Source organism: Phaenicophaeus curvirostris, chromosome 7, assembly GCF_032191515.1.
Source record: "Phaenicophaeus curvirostris isolate KB17595 chromosome 7, BPBGC_Pcur_1.0, whole genome shotgun sequence".
Lineage (NCBI taxonomy): Eukaryota > Metazoa > Chordata > Aves > Cuculiformes > Cuculidae > Phaenicophaeus > Phaenicophaeus curvirostris.
In genome coordinates, this window is record NC_091398.1 from 6,038,622 (window position 1) to 6,062,797 (window position 24,176).

Genomic DNA, 24,176 nt, shown 5'->3' on the forward strand with positions numbered 1-24,176 from the left:
ACGGGACTTACTCTGTCAGTGCAGGACGTCTGCTGGAGCAGGGACACACCACAGCCCTGCGGATAGAGGCACCATGTGAAATGGCAGCAAGGATCTCTGGGGCTTGGACCTGGCTCCCTACTGAACCGGTAAGTAGAAGATCAACAGTTTTGCTACCATGGACACCCAGACATACACAAGGGCATCTTCTAACCAAAAAGCCGCTTTGGCACTGTAAGCCCCTTCCATGACATCAAGAAAATGTTTTGCTTAGAGCAGATGAAAAATATGATGAATTAGGCCCACAAAGATAATCCAAAGTCCGGAGCACCTCCCATATGAGGACAGGCTGAGACAGTTGGGGTTGTTCAGCCTGGAGAAGAGAAGGCTCCAGGGAGACCTTGGAGTAGCTCCCAGTTCTGAAAGGGGCTCCAGGAAAGCTAGGGAGGGGCTTTTTATCAGGGAGTGCAGGAATAGGATGATTGGAAACTGTTTTAAACTGGAAGAGGGGAGATTAAGATTAGATGTTGGGGAAGAATTCTCCACCTCAAAGGTGGTGAGGTACTGTCGCAGGTTGCCCAGAGAAGTTGTGGCTGCCCCATCCCTGGAGGCCAGGTTGGATGGGGCTTTGAGCAGCCCGATCCAGTGGATTTAACATCAGTGGGTGACCCTGCCTAGGGCGGGGGGGGTGGAACTGGATGGTCCTTTCCAGCCCGAAATTTTGTGACATCACACCAAAGGCACCAGATGAAAAGAAGGTCAGCAACAGAAACCAAGGTGGTACTATAATTAACTTTTTCTTTTTATTTACACCACAAGAATAACAAGTTGTCATAATGTGGTACAAAATACTGGACTCCTAATAAAGTTGAAATCGAAGTAGGTACTGTCAGAGAAAGACACCATTGGCCAGTAAAAAAAAAAAGAGAGAGAGAGAGAGAAAAGAAAAGAGGAAAAAAAACCAAACAAAAACCCCAAACAAAAACAAGAATGAGAAAAATATTCCAACTCCACCAAGTAAAAGAAAGGACCATCAGAAAACTTAGCACAAAGAATGCTACCATCACTTAAAGTAGGGTCCATACAGTAAGAGTGAAATTGTGTCTAAATTACAGCGTAAACCGGTAGCTGCTACCAATGGTGACGTCATACTGAGCATGTATAGGTATAAAGTAGAATATAATATAGTTACAACTTTTTGATACTACATATCTGTAATAAGCTCTTGGGTGAATAATGTCTCAACCCCTCCCCCCCACTTTTATATATATATTATATATATAAGTTTGTCATCCTCATAAATTGGAAAATAGCGCCTCCACTATGGAGCACAGAAAAGTGTTAATTTATTTTCTTTCAATAGGATACTTTTTCATCAATATCAAAGACAAAAGTGAAGATGAGCTGAGAACGAGCTCAACTTCATGACAATGAAGAAACATGTTTTCCTTTCGATGTAAAGTCTCGTTTTAAACCACAGTGCTGCACAGTACACGACTGTTTAAAGTGAAACCTAGCAATAATACATCATGTAAAAGTAATTTTAAAAAACAGTTAACGCAGCTGTGCTGAAGAGTTAACTCTTTAAAGTCCTCGCCATTCACCTCCTTAGAATTAATGACTACGTGTGGTGACAAAGGGTCGCATCCAACCTCCCCACCCAGTCAAGAAACCAAAATAAAATACCAACCAAATTAAAAGGAAAAAAATAATGACACAGGCAGTTTACTTTGTGTGTTCTGCGTAGTTTCCCTAAAAACACTGTTGCCACATAAATACAATAAACTCTATTATTGGTAAGTCACAAGTGCTAGATAAACGTCTTTTTTTTTCTTCTTAAAATGAGCAATGTTTAAGTAGTCCTTTTTATTTACTCTTTCTTTTTAACAATAAAAAGCACAATTTCTTATTAAGTTCAGTAAGACGCAAAAAAATGTTCCCACTCTCCTTCCTTTGTGTGTAGCTGTGTGGGTGCACGCGCGTGTGTGTGTGTGACAACAACGTCCCAACCTTTAGTCTCCGCAAATGCCACGAGAAGAAAAAACCAAAAACAAAACCAACCCCCAAAAAACCAAACCCACAACTGTTTTTTGTTTTTTTTTTTTCATTTTCAAAGCTGCCAAGTTTGGCGTGCAAAATCTGTATACAATATAAAGACATGCCAACCTTACAGACCATGCAACCTCAAGGTGTAGGAAACTTAAAAAAATATATTCATATATATTTATATATATATTTATATATATCAATGCCCATAAAAGACGTGGGCCCAAAAAAGTTTACAAAAGGAAGAATGGAATGAATACACGACTGCGACTAATAAAAAAAGGAATGTTTTGTATCGAAAGGAAAATAAAAAAACACCAACAAAAAAACCCCAATGGTTAGGTGCACTGCAAACCGGGCCTTGCTTCTCTGTAAAGAGGATTTAAAGATGCTCCTTTCTTTCCAAGTAGGTCCGAAGGATGCCCTGGGCAGCACCGCGCTGGGGATGGAGGAGCATCCTAGTCTCCTGACCCACCCTACGGCAAAATCATCTGAAATGAAGAAGCTAACGGCTCAAAAGGTGAAAAAAACCCAAGGGAGTCTCAAAATGAGGGCTCCTTCCCCCATCTCCACACCTGCACTGGCCCCGAAGAGCATCCCAACCACTCCTGGGCAGCGGGCGCCGCTGTGAAAAGAATCCACATTGCTGGGAGTTTGGGGAGACGAGCTCCCACGGCTCGGGAAAAATCTTTCCGTCCCCGGCAAAAAGGTGAGCAAAGCAATGTGAAATGGAGGCAGCATCCTGAGAAGGTCCTTTGGCTCAGCGTGGCCAGCTGGCAGCTCTCAGGAAGACAAAAATGAAATAGAAAGCTTTGCCATAACCGAGAGGAGAAATAGGAGAACCCACCAGGGAGGAGCTGAGAACAGAAACGGTTGCGTGAACGTGGTTACTGCCCACAGCGTGCACACGGCGAAAGGAAAAGTTATAGTCAGTCACCAGATTCAGCAGCCAGATTCATTTTAGATCACAGCAGCAAAGTGGTCAGTGTAAAAACCCAAACCAAACCACAACGCCTCCAAGTACGCTGTGTTTGCACGTGGGAAGAGTATTTTTAGAAGATGCTGAGGATGGTCCTGTACGACCGAAGCTATCTGTAATTTTAACACGTACTTGGGTTTGCAAAACTCAAATACAGTAGTGTCTGGTTTTTAAATTGCATTACAAACTGAAGAACAAAACAAAAGCCTCTTGTGTTTGCTCACACGTATGATTATGCTTCAAATTCCTCCTGTGAGTGAGTCCTGAATGGAATGAAAACGTCCGCTTCAAGAACTGGAAAACAATAAGTTACTGGAAGCGAACCTGTCAGTTGTCATCGTAACCGAATAAAATAACAATTAAAAATAAAAAAGCTACCCTTGGTGGTTCGGACGAGGGGCGTGTGCTCTCCTACACTGCTGTAAGAAGGCACGCGGGTCAATCCATCCTCCTCTGAGCTGCTCAAACCCTTGGTGGAAGGTTTGCTGGTTCTCCCACAGCCGTCTGGGCAACGGCCTCCTCAGGGGGAAAAAAATACCTTCGGGAAAAGTCCTCCAACCCTACCAGTGATGGGAAGAAAAAGAGAGAAAGAGCGAGAGCAAGAGGAGGTGAGGAGGTGTGCATGCATGTCTGTCTGTCTGGCGGAGAGAAAAATTCCAGCCGTTCCATGAGTGTCCGAGAAAGCCTTCCCAACGCGGGCAGCTCCTGCCGCCACCTGCGCTCCTCACTCCAATCCGCACAGGACAAAGACATCGCCCACTGGAATACTACTATGTCAAAGGTAAGAAAACTCCTTATTTTCTTTACATAGCTACTATAACAGAACCGAGGAAATATACAGTCGGTGGTATCATTATACAAAAGAGCCCATCGCGTTCCCTACCTCCTCGATAAAACGCACCCGTTCCGAAAAATAAACTCTGACAGTCTGTCACAGTTCCTTACGCCTGCAGAAAGCTGCTCACTGTACAGAAAGACTTAAGAAAAAGGACAAAATAAAGTGAAAATTAAAGGAAAATAATGTACAAGCCAGAGAAGTGGGAGGAAGAAAGGTTTAGACACTATTGCCGTTCGGAAATGAAACCTGCCAAATAGAAAATAAATGTCAGAGTCACACAAACAAGGCTTCTTTAGGGTTTTGTGAAATATTGATATAAAAATTAACAGCAAATTCATAATCTTTGCTATAAAAAACTCATTTTTTTTTGTTAGAAAAGGATCACAACTAAAAACCTTAAATTAAAATACAAATGTTTAGGGTAGTTGCCTAGTGGCTAACGTGTTGGCTTTCTGAAAAGCTTTCCAACCTGTCGTCTGAAAGTCCTCGAGTTTCAACCTGGATCCTTTTCCAAAAGCACCTTGTCTGTTCCAATTCACAAATCTGTCCCTAGGGAGCTCCCAATGGCTACTGTTAGAGTATGCATTTATTACATATATTTTTCTATAAATGCATCATAAATATTTTTATCAATAATTCATAGGAATCCGGTTTCTAAGCTTGGAATACATTTGGAATATACATTATACACATATATATATTTATACCTAACAATTTAAGCAATATCTCATGCTAGTTGCTTTTAATAAAAAGCATTCCAGTCTTAAACCTGCGTTTGTGTCTAATACATGCTTCAACAACCAAATTGATAAGCTCAATTACTAGATAATGTAGAAGAGAGAGAAAACATTTGAAAATTTGCTTTTAAAAACGGTTGAATTTCAAAGACCCAACAGTATTTGCCACTGTCTTGGCAACTACCTTAATTTTTCTTTCCTTTTTCTTTTTTTTTTCTTTTTTTTTTGAAACAGCAATGAAAGAAAACAAAACAAATCCAAACTTGTCGACAGTTTTTGGAGACGCTCTGTTCAGCTGATGCCTGCTTCCCACCATCATGCCAGCACAAGCCAAAAAGTCTTCCTTCCTGATGGCAGTTGTTGGCTTTCCCAACCAGAGGAAAAATATTCACGAACTGCTCTACTGCTCTGTTCTTTGTGGTTTTTTTGTTTGTTTTTTTTTTGTGGATTTTTTTTTTTTTTTTTTTTTTACTTAAGGCATTGTTCCTCAAACTTCAGAAAATCCAGCTGCACCAAATCCATCAATTAAAAAAAAAGGCACAAACTCATCTTCAGATGGCTTTGGAGACAATAAAGCCGACTCCATCTGGGCTACCGTTTCCCCTCTTCTCTTTCCCTTTCCTTTAGATCTAAGTCGAGTCTCTCTTTCCCTGTCCCTCCCCGTTAAAAATACACCATCTCCCATTGTTCTGGTTCCGACACGAATGCCGTTGACTCACAGGCAGGCAAGAGTCATTTAAAAAATCCAAGAAATGAAACTACAAGATGGGTCAAGTGGTTCAAGCGGAGATTGCTGAATTGTGGGTAATCAAATTGTAAGCACCAGTTTTACGTTAAGGTTTGTTTTATTTCTGTATGTGTTGTTGAATCTTTGATTTATTTTTTTTTGGCAACTCTGCCAAAGACTTCACGGGCGTCGTTCCCCTTTCTACTCCCAGCGAGGACCAGGGGAAGAGTGCCCAGCATGTTAGTCCTTTGCTGCTCTTCACCGGCATTTTTGTTTCAGCAAATACATACTGTAGACGCGTAGAGATATGGAGAGATTTTTTCGGTTGCTTTGTTTTACACCTGGTTGTCCTTCTGTATTCCGGAAAAAATCACTGACAGGACGCAGGAGTAACAAGAGAAAGCTTCTTGGCAGAGCTTCAAGACGAAGACGAACAAACAGGAGAACTCCAGCTCAAAGGCGAATGCTACAGGGGAGGTTCTTCTTCCATGGGTTCATCATCGGGTCTGGGTGATTTCACAGCCAGGCAGGATGGGAAGGGAGAGAGGAAAGAAAAGAGGGTTGAGCATGACAGGGTTGGACAATCTGTGGTGCTAAGTCTCATGCCTTACATTCTCATCACCTTCCTACCCCGGCAGTTGTACTCAGCTGGCTCATCAGTGACAGGGGACAGGACAAGAGGGAATGGCCTCAAGCTCCGTCAGGGGAGGTTTAGGTTGAACATTAGGAAAAAAAAATTCACGGAAAGGGTCATTGGGCACTGGAACAGGCTACCCAGGGAGGTTGCTGAGACACCTTCCCTGGAGGTGTTTAAGGGATGGGTGGACGAGGCGCTGAGGGACATGGTTTAGTGTTTGATAGGAATGGTTGGACTCGATGATCCTGTGGGTCTTTTCCAACCTGGTGATTCTATGATTCTATTCTACGATGTGGAATTGAAACTTGCCACCAAGAAGGGTTTTTAGAAAACCTCATTTGTGCAACTTCAACATTTTTTGCAGCAACATCAATTTCCTCTAATGGTCCAACAGGATGTTCAGCTCTGCTTGGAGCAGAGGTGTGCACCATGCTAAGGTCACACACAGAAGTTTCATAGTGCTTGCATCTCAGGAAGTCATTAGAGAACCCATGGAGGGCAGGAGATGCAGAGAATGCACATGCAGTGGTTAGAAGGAAAGGATTAACCCAGAAAGGCGCCCACCGTGGCTCCCTTCCTGCCTAGGCAAACTCTGAGACGTGATGAGAAACACGAAGGAAAGCAACTCACCTCTTCTCAGCCGGCTTCACGCCCACTGACAGAGATGCCATGGCTGTTACTGTCTCTGCCTCCTCGTTCTCGCACTTCTGTGCCTCAACCAGGGAGTACCCAACCGTGGAGGCGTAACGCTGGAGTGAATGCCAATATTTGCCTGGGGAGAGAAGAGGCAATTAGGGCACCTACACCCTGGTAGGTTCAGCACCACCCTCCCGCTTTCCCAGGCCCAACAGAAGGCTGAGACCTGCCTGGGGAAGGCTCGTCACGCCTATGCAACACGCAACCTTGATCTGCACTCCCTCTCAGCAGAGGGACCATCGCAAGGTCCCAGATGTGTGGAGGTGGAAAAGGGTTCCGAGGAATGCGTGCCAAGGGAGCCCCGGCTTGCGAGGTGAGGCCAGGGAGACCCCTGCGAGCTATACACCGTGCTATGTTATTAATAGATGGTGCTGCAATGCTGCTGTGTCTTGAAAAGGCTGGTTTACAATCCACAAGGTATTGAGAGCATCGATAAGGATGCACCTGCACATCCTTTAGGGACACCAAGAGCATCCAACCACGGCTGAATCACCATGTGGCAATTAAGACGCTCTTCTCCCTTGGCTAGAGAAGGAAGGTGGAAGGTGGCAACTAGATTTGTAAAAGGACAAATGCACCAGGGGGACTGGAAGTGAGAATCCAAGCTCCACAGAGGTGTGCAGCACGCCTCTGCTTTGACAAAAGGGGGCACATAGGCACTCAAATAATATTTACTTTTTCACTTCAAAACCCTCAGAAACTTTTAGACCTAAGGAAAAATAGGTAACAATGAGAGACGTAGTCCAGATTTGGACTGGACATCTGCTTTCAGTTGCTAACTGCCATGTTCTTTTTGCAGGCAAAGCACCTAAGACTGAAGAATTCCAAGCTGTACTTTTCATATCAGCAGTTTGCCACTGTTTTTCAATGGAAAGAGCACAGAGAAGGTTTAAGAAGGGGAGAATAAAGATGTTCTCTTAGCCCCTAGGCAGGACATGTCAAATTTGCTGGTAGTCAAGAAGCCACAGCAAAGCCTGAAAGCAAGAATCTGTAGAGTGAGGCCAGCAGATGGGGAGGATGGATTTGTTTTCAAACGTCTTTGCTTCTCCTGCACTGGGCATCAGGTCTGAGGATCTTACTTACAGCCTCTTTTCATTTGCTCTACTAATTTTAAGAAAAAAACAATTAAAATCATTGGCTGGCTCAAGGTGTCTGATCAGTGCTTAGCACTCACTCTGCAGATCAGCTTGTGGAAATGGAATTCAAATTTCTAAAGCCATTAGTCATTGTTCAGGGGCACAAAAAAAAAAAAAAGAAAAAAGTTTTGGTGTCTTTCAAGCTCCATTTTCACCCTGTGTAAGGGAGACTGGCACCCTCCAGTTTTAGACCACAAATGTGTGAAGTGGGAAGATGTCAAGACACAGTGGTGAGATTCCTGTGTAACTCAGGCTCTTTCACTCCCTCCCCTAAGAATGTTCCCTGGAAAGCTTAATCTACAATGACTTCAACCCCTTCAGCTAAATGAACCTAAAATATTAGTAACTTTATGCAATATTCATTTTACTTTCATGCCTATCCATTCTTAATTAACGGGTGCCACCACCACCAAATGAGACTTATGTTGGTCAGAGATATGAATTGCTTTTGAACGGGTCATGAAGGGGTTTGAAGGGGTCATGCTTTTTGAAGGTCATGAATTGCTTTTGAAGAGGTAAGAGCACACTCTAAGTGCAGGACAGCCTGTTCTTTAAGGAGATTGTATTGGTTTTAGTAGTTATTTCTCCTCAAGCGCTAAAGCATTTCCATGCATCAACTGCTCCCCATGTGTCACTTGATCCACTACTGCACACACAGCAGGAGCAGCACTTGTGTGGCTCCACAAATCTAGTTCACTGTGTGGCACTCACCTGTAAACTAGGACAAGGGAACATGGAGTTTCCAGGATGATGGAGAAATCAAATGGGTATCCCGCAGGGCAACCCAAAGGGAATCAGCAGGCTGAAGGCGGCTATACTCACTGTGTATCTCGATTACTTTCTCCATTGAATGCACTGCATTAGCATTTGCTCTCTGTTGGAAAACCTTTTCTGGAAGAGGGTCAAGCTGGAAAGAGAGGGGAACACCAAAGAAATGTTATCTCAAGTTAGAGACCAGGCATTAAGTGTGATTTAGCACATGGCTCTGCCGTATCAAGCCTCCACTCGTTCCCATTGTCTGCCTTTAGTTAAATATCCAAAATACACAGACTTTCTAAGTCCTCTCGTGATATTCGTGCAGTCACCTCCATCCTGACGCTCCTCCACACAGAAAAAGCTGCAGGTCCACTGGGTTCAGCAGCCACACAGCTTAGGGGCTGTTCCTAAAGAACCTGCTGCAGCCGCTGGTGTGGACTGTATGGAGAGGCACTATTACAGGGACCAGAAAAACAAGGCTGCTTTTACAATGGATCTTCACAAAATGTTTCTTGGATGTAACTTTTTGCAAAGTATTCACTATTAAAATGAAACAAAGGAAAGTACAAACAAAAAGGGACTTAAACCAGGCACGCTTCTGGTTTTCCTCTAAAGAAATAAAAAGGCTGGCTTTTTAATTCTTCTAAATACCTAATCCAGTGTATTTATTAACTCTTAACTGAATAAAAAATCTGTACCCTAAGAGTAAATAGCCTAATTTTGGTAGAGAGAAAACGCAAAACACAGCTTTAAAGTCACACTCAGCACAACTATAACTTTAGTCACCACTGATGCCTCCTACCAGCTACCGGGCAAGGCTTGTCAGGGCAGAATAGCATTAGATCTGCATGTTCATCTTTAAATACACCACCTTGAAGTTACTGGCAAAGCTCATAATTGAGTATTAAAGCTTATGCTTTTTGATGCTGTCTCCTTTCATAGAATCATAGCATCATAGAATAACCAGGTTGGAAAAGACCCACTGAATCATCGAGTCCAACCATTCCTATCAAACACTAAACCATGCCCCTCAGCACCTCGTCCACCTGTGCCTTAAACACCTCCAGGGAAGGTGACTCAACCACCTCCCCGCGTAGCCTGTTCCAGTGCCCATTGACCCTTTCTGTGAAAAATTTGAGGCCATTCCCTCTAGTCCTGTCCCCTGTCACTTGGAAGAAGAGCCCAGCTCCCTCCTCTCCACAACTTCCTTTTAGGTAGTTGTAGAGAGCAATGAGGTCTCCCCTCAGCCTCCTCTTCTCCAGGCTAAACAACCCCAGTTCTCTCAGCCGTTCCTCATAAGGCCTGTTCTCCAGCCCCTTCACCAGCTTTGTTGCTCTTCTCTGGACTCGCTCCAGAGCCTCAACATCCTTCTTGTGGTGAGGGGCCCAGAACTGAACACAGGATTCAAGGAGCGGTCTCACCAGTGCCGAGTGCAGAGGGAGAATAACCTCCCTGGACCTGCTGGTCACGCTGTTTCTGATCCAAGCCAAGATGCCATTGGCCTTCCTGGCCACCTGGGCCACTGCTGGCTCATGTTCAGTCGCTGTCAACCAACACCCCCAGGTCCCTCTCCTCCAGGCAGATTTCCAGCCAGGCTTCTCCTAGTCTGTAGCACTGCACAGGGTTGTTGTGCCCCAAGTGCAGGACCCGGCATTTGGCCTTGTTAAACCCCATGCCATTGGACTCAGCCCAGCAGTCCAGCCTGTTCAGATCCCTTTGGAGCCTCCCAACCCTCCAGCAGATCCACGCTTCCACCCAGCTTAGTGTCGTCCGCAAACTTGCTAAGGGTGCACTCGATGCCTCCATCCAGGTCATTGACAAAGACATTGAACAGGGCTGGACCCAGCACTGAGCCCTGGGGAACCCCACTTGTCACTGGCCTCCAGCTGGATTTAACTCCATTTCCCACCACTCTCTGGGCCCGGCCAGCCAAGCAGCAGAGTAACTCTACTTGACTCGTGTACATGGCCAATAGCTTGGATTTGATTCACATGACTGTAAGGCATGTCACAAGTAACTAATTACTCTAGGATAAACATTCAGCAGAGCTGAAGCTCTTCAGGCCTGTCTTTTTTCCTTTCTTCCCACCATGCCCCTTTTGCCCCTAGATTCTCCACAAAGAACAGGAATTCATCACAGACCTCCAAAGTCCAAAACAAGTGATGTCCACTACTGTTAACTGCTCTCCTGGTCAAGGCTCATCCAGGGACAACCCCCAGCAAAGAAGCAGCCAAAGTTTAATAGTTTAAAAAAAAAATTAAAATCTATGGCAAAGTTTAACTGCAACTTCTGTTCAAAGCCAAGAGAAGCCCCAGCCAAGAGATCTGCTCTAGCAGCCACATGGCAGCCATTTGATAGATACTTCATGAGGATGAGAAATTGCTCTGTTCCAGACTTATTAATTATGGATTGCACTTTTTATAACTCCTCCACTCACAGAATAATTCTGGCCCAAACTGGCTTCTGTATGACATTAAGCAAAGGCAAAAGCAATTCTTGGACAAATCTGTAAGTATGAGCTTTCTAACGCCTCTCGGTTGATATTGATACAAAGCACATAAAACCAGGCAGCCTGGCCCCACATGTGCTATTTTGCAGATGAATCGTTTCCATTGCACACTCCTCCTCCTGAAATAACTCTCACAGAAAACCGCCTCGCCCATCCCTCTCCTGGAAAAGGAAGGAAATACCTCTGGGCCTTAGGCAAAGGTTCTAAAGCAACTGCTTATTATCACCTTTGTGTTTATTTTGGATGTCCGGAGCCTGACACTGGACACACCTCTGCTACTCCTGCATGAAAAATGACAAAGCATTTGCAGCAGCGACAAGCAGCACTGCGAGTGCTGCTGAGCTCCAGAACTACGCACGCCAGCATGTGCAGCCTCTCACCTCTCCCCCCTCCGTCTGCAGCTCCACACCCGGCTCCAGGCACAGGTTTTAGCCTGGGGCAGCGAAAGCTACTGACACTCTTCAATAGCAGCATCACTCCCTGGGAATGGTCAGTTTGCAAACAGCACTTGCCATGGGGCAGAAGTTGGTCTGAAGGGCTGGTGATGCCCACAACGGTGTGAGCAGCTCTGCACAGCTGATACCTCCCCTGCTCTCCAGTGCTGTCAGGGACTGCTTTAAATAAAGGGAAAGGAATGGTGGCTAACTGCTCTAAAGTATCACCATCTTCCCTGCATCACGCCTTTCATTTTTCAGCTGAAGTCATGTTAGTTTTGTACAACTGAATCACAGAATCATCAGGTTGGAAGAGACCCACCGATCATTGAGTCCAACCATTCCTATCAAACACTAAACCATGTCCCTTAGCACCTCGTCCACCTGTGCCTTAAACATCTGCAGGGAAGGTGACACAACCACCTCCCTGGACAGCCTCCAACAGTGCCCAATGACCCTTTCTGTGAAAAAATTTTTCCTAATGTTCAGCCTGAACCTCCCCTGGTGGAGCTTGAGGCCATTCCCTCTCGTCCTGTCCCCTGTCACTTGGAACTACCTTTCAGGTAGTTGTAGAGAGCAATGAGGTCTCCCCTCAGCCTCCTCTTCTCAAGGCTAAACAACCCCAGCTCTCTCAGCCATTCCTGAATTTGTAACTAAAGCCATGTACACACATTTTCAAGCAACCTCGCTCAGCGCTAACTCATTTCACTTTAAAATATTCTGCTGCAAAGCTAAAGCTCTGTTTTAATTTCCTGGACAGTTGGGAACAAGACAGCTCTTGCCTTTGCATAACGCTTTTTCCAAAGCAGGAGTTTTGATCTCCGCCAGCGAGCAGAGGCGCTTTGGGGACTGGCCCCGTTCCCCTCATTTCCTACCATTTCCCTGCGTAACTCCGGCACTGCTCTTCGCCAGCAAAGCCCATGTGCACGCCCGCCTGATCGCCTCACACGCTGTATATCAAACCTCATCAAAGGGCCGCGCGACAAAGCAACAGCCGTCCCCTCCAACTTCCTTGCATTAAAAAGATTTTATAAAAGACCTTGATAAAACTAAGGTTTCCTGCTTTTTGATGTGCAAGTTGGAGAACATTATCATGGTATCTGCGCAGTCTTATAGCCCACCTACGAGAAGTGAGAACAGGTCCATCTTTAAGCATTTTAAAATGCCTTGTAACAGTCACGATTCAGCATTTTTTTTTTTATTTTAAGGATCAACATTCACTCTGCTAAATAAAACCACTCAGGCAGTTGACAACACCCAAACTATTGTGAGTGCTGAGATCTCCCCGAAGCCTCACACTTCCAAACATGCTCATGGCTCAGATCAAGTGCTTATTTATTATACACAGATCCTCACACGACATTGCAGTTGCCTGCCTGTATTGTTGGAGTACGTTAAGCAAGAGGAATGAAATCCTTTGTATGTAATTTCCTCTGTCTCCCCTTCAAAGTGCATCCTGCCATCAGAGCCAACTGCACCCAGAGGTGGATGGAGCTAGAGAAATCGTCTGTGGTGACAACAGTGCCATCAGACATCAGCTTAAGGACAACTCTGTTGCTTCCATGCTGATGTAGGAGCTGGCTCCCGAGTTTTCAGCTGAACATAGGCTGGCATGTTGGATCAGTTACCCATCCCAAGAGCCTTATCAGAACTGCCTGGCCAAGCACAAGGAGCGGATGCTCTCTGGGTGTTTGCAGATGGGATGCTGGATGATTGAAGCAGATGCTTTTGATGAATCCCAGCTGTTTTATCTCTTGGACTGGCTAGTGAGGTTTCCCCAGGCACTAGTCATCTTTCATGTGGAGTGTGGATACTGCAAGATAGAGCACTTCTACAAAAGGCTGGCAATCAAACATAGATGAGTTGCATCTTCACACAGACCCAGGCTCCTTGCTCCAACCTCCCAGATCTGAGAAAGGCTGATGGTCACTGACTGCAACAGTGACTCAGAGCAAGTCTGCGCATGGTGGCTCACCACCCTCCCCAGAAGTTAGCTCCCACTGGAGGCAGACCCAGAGCTGAAATCTTGATGGGCTTCTCCTCTCTGTGGTGCTGCACCTTCAGGTGTTGAGCACATGTCCTCCCTCAGCTCCTGCCCCAAGAGGTTCTTCAGCAAAGAGACCCTCGTTGTGCTCTCCAAGGCACGTAAAAGCTTTAGGAGAAACCTCTGCCTTTCACCATGTGACAGGCAGGTCGATGTCTTGTGGAGAAAAACACTGCTTCAGAGGCCATGTAAGCAGCCTTCTTGTGTCCTGTTGCTCTTACTATGGCTTTCTGAGATTTGCTTGCTTCCACAAGGTACTGAGGGCATTCTCTTAATTAAAGAGGTAGTCAAGCCATTAATTCTGCCTGAGGTTTCACAGCCATACCCAATTTCAAACTGGTGTGGTTGCTTTCCCCCCAAGGCTGACATTTTTAGCTATGTAGCCTAAGGAATCACACTGTGCTGTTGTTTCAACGCACACTTTCAACCCGCAACGATTGTTTTGAACAGCTCCAGAGCCCCTGCTCTACCAGGACTCCCACAGCAGATACTGAGTGGGAACCATGGCCAGGGGCACAGGTGGAGCAAGTACCAGCTACTTCGACTGAGGAGGAAAATTGGTGTAAGGCACTTTTGCACTCTGCTGTGTCCATGCAAGACTCAACCATTTGGACAGTGGTCAGCTTCCATGGCAAGAACAGGTGTCCAAAAAAAGAGGAATGAAATAGAAGAAGAGAGGCTTGACACAAACAAACCAGTTGCTCATACTGAAAAGCCCATCAATTATAGAGAAGTATGTTTCTTAAGCAGAAGCGTATGCAAAGGTACAGACATAGCAGATGAACAAGAGCCCCAGTCTGGGATTTCACAGCTGATAATTTCTGTATTTCTTCACTGCTATTTTTCTGCAGTACACGCCCCTGAACTCCTAGAGCCCAGACATGTCAAATACCACCACTGAACTTTCTAATCACCAACCACACTGGAAGAAACGTAGGTGAGCTGCTAATTTGGTGCCAGCCACAGCGGATGCTAATAGCCAAGCTGCTTCAAGAAGGACAGGTATGGGGAGCCTGAATCCCCTTCCTCAATCCCACTGACATTACAGCTGGGTGGGGAGGAAGGCAGAAAAGCTCTAGTGTCTAAAGTTTCCTCTGTAGGAAAATACCCTAACCTCCCCAGAACGTAAAACCTAGATTTCCTTGGTGTACTTCTCTGTTCCGCTCTTATCTTGCTATCACACATCCTGGGCTTTCCAGCCAACTTCTGTGACACAGCTGAGCTGTTCCAACACAGCGATGTGCAGAAGATAGGAAATATAACACCAAGGAAAAAATACAGTTGAAAACAATGCCAAGCAAGCTGCCCGATGTAGCACGTACAGGCTGCAGTACTAAAGAGTGGGTCTGAAATGAGGAAAGAAGGCTTGGACAACGATTTCAGGGAGAAACTCAATGAATTAGAGCACAAACCCAAACTATTTAGATAAAGAATAAATCCAAACTATATTCTTAGCTATTTCAATCATTATGCTGATTGCCAAACACAGGTAGTTTTCATATAAATAAAGCATGCACTCTGTAAATCAACCTGAGTCAAAAGGACTCAATTAAATGATAAAACATTGGCGGATTGACTGGTTTGGAGGAAGAGACGTCCAGAATTAAGGGAGTTTGAGGTTGCAGTCCCAGGTTTTGCCTGTCTCCATACCTCATTTCCCAGTAAAGCAGAAACACACGCTTCGGAGGCATCACAAATGGCAGTCAGGTCGTGGCCGCCTTCAAGGGCCAAGACAACGCGACCCCCGGCCAGGCCCATCAGCTGCTTTGTCAGGTACCCAAAGCCTGTAACGAGGGAAAAGAGGAAATGCAGAAGAAGGGCAAAGGTTGTGGCTGGAATCAGGCTCCTGGCGAAGGATCAAAGAATTATAGAAAGGAATTACATCATATTAAAAAACCACAAGGGATCTGAAAGGACTCAGCACATAATATAAGCCAGGTTGGATTTTAATACACTTGCTGCAGAATTCCAGCCACGGTTCCCCGCTGGACCGGCTCAGCTGTGTGTGCTGAGGGATGGATCCGGATTTCCCCCACCAGCGCTTCGCTGGAGTGTATCCCAGGTGAGAGGCACCACCCCTCAACACCCTAAACTAAACATAGCAGTAAGCATCTCCTTTGGAAACAAGTGAAAAGAGTGGAAAGAGGCAGCTTTTTGCCCTGCTTTGTGAGATGCAAAGTCAAAGCAGTCATGGGGGAGGAAGGAAGGGAAGGGGAAATCAGTAAAATTGCTGCTGGTGCTTTCAGTTGCGATAGCAGCATTGCAGTGCCCCAGAGATATTTGACATCTAGTTCTTAACAGACGTTTCTTCCCGTATATAATATGCTATAAAAATTCCTGGGGCACCCGGGACTTTGATCATATGACACACAATACATTTCTACTCTTTAAACAAAACAGAACCAAGCTGCGAGGATTGAAAAAACGTGTCCTCAAAGCAACCTCCCCCCGCTGAAAAAAAATAAAACTCCAAACAAAAGAAAATCCAGTGCATCTCTGCCTCCATCCACGCTCCCTGCTTTTTTGTTTTGCAGTGACCCCCACCAGCACCTTCACAAACTGGCAAATTAACAGCCAGATAAAGATTCACGGCTGAGCCCGTAACTGTTTTGCGAGATTAGCACAGCATGGGAAATTCAACAAGCAGGTAAACAAGAGCTTCTCATTACAAAGTGTTTCTGGATATCTTAAATAACTTCTCTCTTGTAAATCTATTGCATTTTATTCTTATATAAAGTTTATAGGTTCAGCTACCTTATGAGGTTCTGAAGTTCACAGTAGAGAGTAAGTTTCCTGGCTGAAGCAAACTCTTAAAAAATAATCAAAATATCCTTTTGCAAGAAAAACTGTCTTCTCGATTGACTTGAACGAAACAGCATAACGAAGGGGGGTGAAAAAGCTTCAGTGTATCTCTTGTGCAATGCAAAACATCACTGATCCAAAGCAAAAAGGAGGTTCTTGTGGGCCCATAAAATTGCTTCAAAGGCGGAGAACAAAACTATTCAGTTCAAATTTTTAATAATGTATCCTGGATGAAGAAATGGACTTCTAAGAGCATTCAGAGCAAGGTATGCTGTTTGCAGCTGGCACTGCCTCCTTGCAATTTTGCCTTAAAAAAGCATAACTCTCTAATTCCACAGCTGCCTTCTGCAGAGATGAGACTACAAATGACTTGGTTATTTCTTACATAAATTACTTGCACTTGAAAATGAAATCTGCAATGCTTCAAGACAATGATGGCTTTGGCCAGATCCAAACACATATGGTGCAGTGACAAAACACATGAAAACACTATGAAAGATACTGAAAATTTTACCATTTAAATGGATGATTTGAAGATAGACCCCAAAAGGTAAAACCTGTACTTTAATTCCTAGAACAACAGCAATTTACACCAGTTCCTAATCTTTCTTTTGTAGACCCACCACTTACATTTTGCTGATAGATTATATCCTCCGAGAGGTGTGGGATGACCTTCCACCGCATCGAAACCAGATGACACCAGCACAACATCTGGGGCAAATTCGTTGGCAATGGGCATTACTACCGTTCTGCAACAAGAAGTTAACAATGGCAGACACGTTACTTTGGCTCTTGAACAAATGCAGCAACACTTAAACCACCCTGAGTAAACCCATCGTAAAACCTTGTACACGGTAGCGAGGCCCAACTCCTGTTTCCTTACAAGGTGAGCTCCTGGCTGGCATCCCCACAGCGGACAGTTTTAAAGTCAATCTCATTGATTGACTCTCTCTCTTTGATAGGAATGGTTGGACTCGATGATCCGGTGGGTCTCTTCCAACCTGGTTATTCTATGATTCTATGATTCATGTTGGATGTTTTCAGCAAGATCTGCTAATCCCTTCATCAACAGCCTGAAGTCTTGATCAAGGAAATAAGCTGCTGTACATTGTGCTTCCCATTTGTGATCATATCTTGCTTTTCACACAGGGCACAGAGGAGATAAGGAGGACATCTGGCAAAGGCTGAAAATCTACCTGGAAAACTTGTCCAACAGCAGCACTTGTCTCCATTTTCACCTTCTAAATCCCTCCTTCAGCCTCTGCAGAATGTGCAAAACTGCTTATTTTTTCCTTGCTGCACTTCTGGGGACATCACATGGGGCAAAACGCTTTAATATACAAATATCCTTCCCAAACACATCTCTCTGCCCTCTGGTTCCCTATCCTCTGCCATTTTGTTCACTAAAAATACTGGAATGGCTTTCTTGGCATCCATAAACTGCTGTCTGTTACAGCTAGTATTTAAATGAAAGAAGAGGTCTATCTCTGTGGTTTCTCAGCAAAAGGCCTTTTCCTTCTGTTTCCTCTCTTCATTCTACTAACTTTCTATCCATAACCCACACGATGTTGCAAACACCCCACTTCCCACATCAAGATGATGGAAAGTTGAGCAGAGAGCAAGGAGTTGCTTCTTTGTGAGGTGGAATTGAGATCACACCAAGGAAAAAAGTCAAAGCAATGGAGCTTCTCAACAAATGCAATGCAGACACCCCCAACCTTTTCTGAATAAGAACACCTGTCACAAGCCCTTGTGGATGAACATCTCCTTTGCTCTCAGCTCACACTGGGTTAGCCACGTAGATGGGCACTGGTAACTGCAGGAGGTGGTGGAAAAGCCAGGAGGTGCAGAGAGGGTTGTAAATCTCCACCTCAGGACCCTTTATAGAGAGCTGTATTTCCTAAATTATGTTCTTTTTTCAATCTTGGATATTTCCTTAGGGCAACCAGTGCATCTCTTGCTGGTACTGACAGACAACAGTATTGCCCGTTTCCCCATCCTAGGAACAGATACTAGTAGGGTGATTTTTCTAAAACATGAACTGAAGTTACTCATATACCAAACTATGAGCCTGTAAATCCCTTCACATACACAACAACTTCACTTTTATTGAGCACAGCAGTTACACGACGCTCCAAAAATCAGAAAGAGCCCAGAAAGGTCTGTTCAGTGCTGAGATTGCTCAAGTGCTATCAAGTCACCCATAAAAGTTCACATGTTTGGCTAGAACAATGTTGAACAGCCACAAAACATCTGCTAATGTCAGCAACTTGTATTAGCCCCAACACCAGTCTGAGTTCATGCCATTTTGCCCTCTGCAGAGATTATTTTTATTGGAGTATTAACAACTACCACACAATGGGATATGTCCTGTGTTGGTCAAACCCATTGAGCAGTTTTCATTGCCACCACTGAGCAACGTGCCACCCTGTGCAGGATCCATGCAGACAGAGACGCCAGGCACATTGCAGCTCTAGTCAAGGTACTCAGAAACTATGCAGTCCAAAAAAAGAAAAAAAAAAAAAAAGAAGACTTGTAGCTTCAATTTTTGCCAACTAATTGCCACAGTAACCTAACAGCCTCTTGCAGTCTTCCTGCCTGCCAGTCTTGGTGCACACAGACCCAGAGACTTATGCAAAAAGGATCTCATTTTCTCTTAATTCTTACAAAATCCAAAAGAGGAATTTTAATTTCTTCCTCAAGCAACATGATTGCTGTAACCATTTTATCCTCAGGGAGATGATTACATAAGGAAGACAAAATAGCCCAGTTTTTGCTGATGACTTTACAGTCGACAAAATCTGCTTAGTGAAACCCACAGACGTTTTAAGTAGAAACCAACTCCTTCACAAAGGACTAACTAAAGCAGCAGTTTTGAAGCAAGTGCACGTGTCAGAGGTTTTTTTTTCTCCCCAAGCTTTGAAGTACTGCTGAGCTTTTTAATTACTAACCAAAAGAAATCGGCTAACATCATCAGATTATTTTTTTCCTGCCCTCCATGATACCATGGGAGCTGCCAGCACCTTAACTGACGTGTGGGACCATCCTAAGCTGGTCACAGAGCGAGCTCAAACCTGCAGCCCCGAGCTGTGTGCATGGTCTGTCTGCACCGAGCAACCATTTGGGAAGGTTTTGTTGGCCGTGTAACTGCTCATCCGGCTGATGCCCGAGCACGGGTGCACCCGAACAACAGGGACAGCTGGCAAGCAGTGTGATGGTGCTGGTGATGCTTGGCTGAAGTACCCTGTGTGGTGACAGCAGTTCAAAGGACCCTTCCAGCACGCAGGCAGCACTGAGAGTTAACCATGAACCCTGTCTGTGTAAATTTTAGGAGAGAAAAAACAGCAGTTGCTGGTTGAAAGTAAATCAATCGGTATTTGACAATAGTCAGAAGAAGCCGTTTTGAGAATGTCCAGAGTCTTCTCCAGGGCAGGACGAGGCAACCACATGGCCGTAACCAGTTATCCCTGCAAGAGTCTTAATTTCTGAGCAATTATTAGTGGGGCTGTGTACGCACAGCAAACTTCTGCCAGGTGCCCCAAAGTCTTAAGAGACATGGGGGAGGTCCCCTGGCTCCCCTGTCCAAGAGGACCAGGACAGAAGGACAAAGGCAGTCTGGGAGCTGTACGCTTTCAGGGGCTGCCAGAGAAGAAGGGCAGATGACAGGACGTCAGAATAAATAAGGTAAGGATGCTTTTCAGTACCTCAACCATCACAAATCCATCCAAACACAAGAGAACTCTCAAATTCGAACCCCTTTCTTCACCCTGTAACTCCCAACCAAACTTTCAAGGGCTTCTCTGGCTTCAGCCTTTCTCCTAATTCCATTATCACACCAGTATTCCAAAGCCACAGTCCCAGCTCCCTTTGATGCTCACCACATATGTGAGCAACTGTATCTTTGACCACAAAACTTAACCAAGGAGGCTCAAAGTCCTCCTGCCTCTCAGCACTCCCTCCTCATTTCATCCTTTTAATTGTAAAAAAAAAAGACTCACATGTCAAAATCTAAGACTCAGGCAAATTAACCACTTTGAAATTATGTATTTCTGAGATTCCACCTGTGGGCGTCATTTCAGGCACATCTATCCCAGTCTTTCGGGTCTGAATTTTTCTTGTGCACAGATGGAAACAGCCCCTTCACTCAGATCCATCATAGTAAAGCTGTCCCTGAGAGAAAACAACTAAATTGCAAACAATCATACGGTTTTGCCCTAGGTATGATGCTACAAAAAAAAGCCAAAAATTCAAATTACTATCAGGAAAGTGAGGAGTTTTGTCTGGAAACTGCTCTTTTATGTAATGGCTAAGGTAGCAGCAAAGTTATTTAGGGTTCATAATAATAAATATTCGTTTAAACCACACAGAATTCAATAAAATACAATTTGAATTTAAATTTCCTAAATTGTTGTTTTGCTTGCTTAAAATAAAATAAATTCTTTCACTTGACTCCAAACACAGCTAAGCTGAACACCTATGCTACAGTCAATACTGATGCTGCAACAGTAAAAACTACTGACTGCATTCTGCAATCACTCAGGGAAGAGAAAGAAAAACCACAATTTTAAATCTACTTTCCAGAAGACCAAATAATTTTGAGTCTGATACTACTCAATTCATTAATTAAACACCTAATAAATAGCAGGTAGATTAAACAATCCTACAGAGGATTTTTTTTTAAATGTGCAATTGCAGCAAGCAAGTCGGTGAAGCACAGAAGGCTGAGCAGTGTGTTCAGAGACTTCTTCCCACTGTGGGAAAAATAAATAACTAAATATATATACGTGCAAAAATACAAACATTTATATATATATATATATAATCTTCCAACTTTATTCACTGCTCCTAAAGCTAATCAGCTTCCTGAAAACTCCACTCTTTGGTTCTCCAAGCAGCCATCTCCACGGTCATTTACTATGTCAAAAGGGATTAGGAGCTTTGGGACAAAATCAGCATCAGGAGAGCATGAAATCTAAAATACAGCAACAATTGTTCCAGGCAAAACATCATCAACCGCCCTCCCTCCCTCTTACTCACTCCTGAAATGGTTTATGGATCGAAGGAAAAAACAAAATTCTCCCCAAACTGGCTCCTGAACTCATTTAACACTTTCTGAGAAAGGCAGGAGGAAGGACCTTTCCAAAACGCTCCTGGCTTTTGCTTTTGCTTGAGGCGTTTTAAATAAAAATAAAACTAACGGGGAGCGGGAGGGGGGAATCGAGCTGTACGTGGAATTATGATTGTGGAGAAGACCTAAGGAGAGGGAAAAAAATATCGTATGAGACGACATAACTGCTAGAACCATCAGGAAAACTTTCTTACAGTAAATTCAGAGGAAAACTCTGGATAACACACTCAAGCCTCACCAAGTATTGACTGTTCTCCTGTAATAGGGAACAAGCCGCAGCCTTCGCTTTTTTCCTGTGGGTCTCTTAGCTGCAATTGCACACTCTGCTTTTGAAAATTTATAGAAGCAAACATGATTTCTGCTTGTATAACAAGTTAGGGAACAACAGACTCTGATAAAAAAAACGCCCTGATTTTTACAACTGTTTGTTTCTATAACTACGGAATAACAACGAGGAATACCAGTAACATTTTGATGAGTTAAGGACTTCTAAAATTATATGCCCTGCATTTTTTGCATTAGAGTTTACTACATTTCTGCCTAATCTGTGAAATCTGTATTGCCCACATACTTGGGCAGTGAGTTCAGCTCGGGACCTTCGCCCAGCGACCGGTCAGCTAAATTATAATGTCATGCTGTCTCGGGCAGGCAGAGCCGCCGCTACGATGGGATGGAGGAGCGCCAAGCAAACTCCCCAAATCCCTTCTGCACATCTTATTAGTGACGAGGGGACTCCACCCTGCTCCCCCCAAAAATATTACAGCAATCATGATATTACCCCAACCTTGAGACGGGGCAGCCGGTGATTTCAGCCCTTGGTTATGAAGACAACAAGCGACAAAAATACAAGGCGAGGCTGCTCGCCGCTTCACGTTTTTAACTCTTGTTCTCTCATTTGAAATGGCTCAGTGGAATTAATAAACATAAAAGAGGTCAGGCTAACCTGTCCAGCCCAGCGCTGCAGTGCAAATAGGGGGAAGCCAATATTCATAGAAGAAATCCTCAACAGAAAAACCATTGATGCAAGTTACCATCCTTTCTCTGGGAAAAGTAAAACGACACTGAAATAGGTTTTCAGTGTGAGGCTGATAAATTTCATTGGGATTTATTCACTCACTCATCAGAAGACTAATTTATGAGGATAATTATCTCAGTTATTATTTCATTAGAGCACAGGCTTTTATCAAATCCATACACCAATTCATCCTGAAATAGAACAAAAACTATAAAAAATGAAAAGCACATTGCTTATTTTTCTTCTGCTTGTTTTATGTAAAAAGAGCGCTTTCTTCCCTAAAAGCAGAGAAGGATGTGAAGAGTTAAGGCTTGGAAAAAAAAGTAGAAAGAGTATATCAGTATCTTTGCCTGGCTCAAAGGATTTCCACTGATTCCTCTACAGACTTCAAAGCCTCACAGTTTGGCATTTGGACTGGTTTGAATTAAAGCTCAGTTCTCCACTGTGAGTTTCCAAGTTCATGGTGAAAATGCCTGCTGCTTCTGGAGTTCATTATGGCCAATTTTCTTATCTTTTCTTCATCTTAGGTTTGATCCCCGGCAAATGCAACGTGGCATTCGATGGGGTGGAATAACAAGGTGCTGCCTTGAAGGCATGCATTGTCTCAAGGGACTAACACAAGAAAAGAAAGGGGGGAAGAAAAGGATATATGACCCATTCCCTTCACTTTCTAACTCTCAGGGGACTATAAATTGCAAACTTCAAAGCATTATTTAACATTAAAATCAATAGAAAGATTCAGGGGGGAAAATGTTTTTCAAAGAAGCTGTTTAAGACTTAAAAAGGTCACTTGATAATGTATTATCATGACCAAACTTGGCATAAGATTAAAAAGAAGCTTCCAATTTAACTTATTAACTGAAGATGTGCACACGGGGCAGACTACAGGAGGTGCTACCTAGGAGGACGAACCACAGCATCCCAAAACGCCAGCAAAATAAGGGCTGTGACCAGCTCCAAAATATCTTCCCCGAATAGCTGCAGTCTCCGGGCAAGACGACACCAGTGCCTCTTAAGGATTGGCTGGCAAAGGTCGTACTGTGCAGACTGAGCAATTTTCCAGGAGCCTTGAAACTCAATTAATATTTAATAGCAAGTACGTCACTTCATCACGAGTTAGGGCTTCCCTCTTTCTAATGAAGACATCAGTCTTGTTGACTGCTGGGATAAACAGACTTCCACTTTGGAGGAAAGTGCTGCTTTCCTGTAACAGGAATAAAACATCGAGACAAATGACAGTTATTTGACTAGATGTTATTTTAAATTGTATACATTCTTTGAAGGCTTTTTAATGGCAGCCTGAAGAGTAAAAGCTCTTTCTGTGCAGTATAACGAAATATAAATATGCACACAGGGAAGAAGAGAAAATAATGCTCCCAGTTTTAATGCTATTCCATACGGGTGATATTCCATCTGCCTGTCACCAGAAATCCGTGTTCCATGTTTTGGCAAGTGCGTGTCTCCCTGAATTTTTAAGAGGTGGTTGCCAGAAGTGTATTAAATCTGGTTTAAGGACAGAAAACCACATCAACTGTTCAAAAAGATGCCAATTGGGGAGGATGGACCCACAGCACAGGGGAGGCAGGAGGTGGAACCGAACAGGCTCTAGGAAATGAAGTCTGTATATCCTGCAGGTCAGAGAACGATACTAGTGTGGTCTCGCATTGGCTTCTATCCACCACAGGTTCTCCCCTACCTAGATATCTACCTTCG

General features: G+C 44.1%; 1 protein-coding gene across 9 annotated transcripts in view; it reads right to left on the bottom strand.

Moving 5' to 3' along the window:
- Positions 1-760: 760 nt before the first annotated feature.
- HDAC4 (histone deacetylase 4) overlaps positions 761-24,176 on the bottom strand; it is a 277,760-nt gene continuing 254,344 nt past the window's right edge. For all 9 annotated transcript variants that reach the window (XM_069860656.1, XM_069860648.1, XM_069860655.1 and 6 more), the window contains 5 exons: positions 16,951-17,069; positions 15,169-15,302; positions 8,598-8,682; positions 6,574-6,715; positions 761-5,812 (listed from right to left, as the gene is read on the bottom strand). In XM_069860656.1, coding sequence (XP_069716757.1) covers positions 5,773-5,812; positions 6,574-6,715; positions 8,598-8,682; positions 15,169-15,302; positions 16,951-17,069 — 520 coding nt within the window. In that variant the 3' untranslated portion in view covers positions 761-5,772. The remainder of the gene's footprint in view (positions 5,813-6,573; positions 6,716-8,597; positions 8,683-15,168; positions 15,303-16,950; positions 17,070-24,176) is intronic.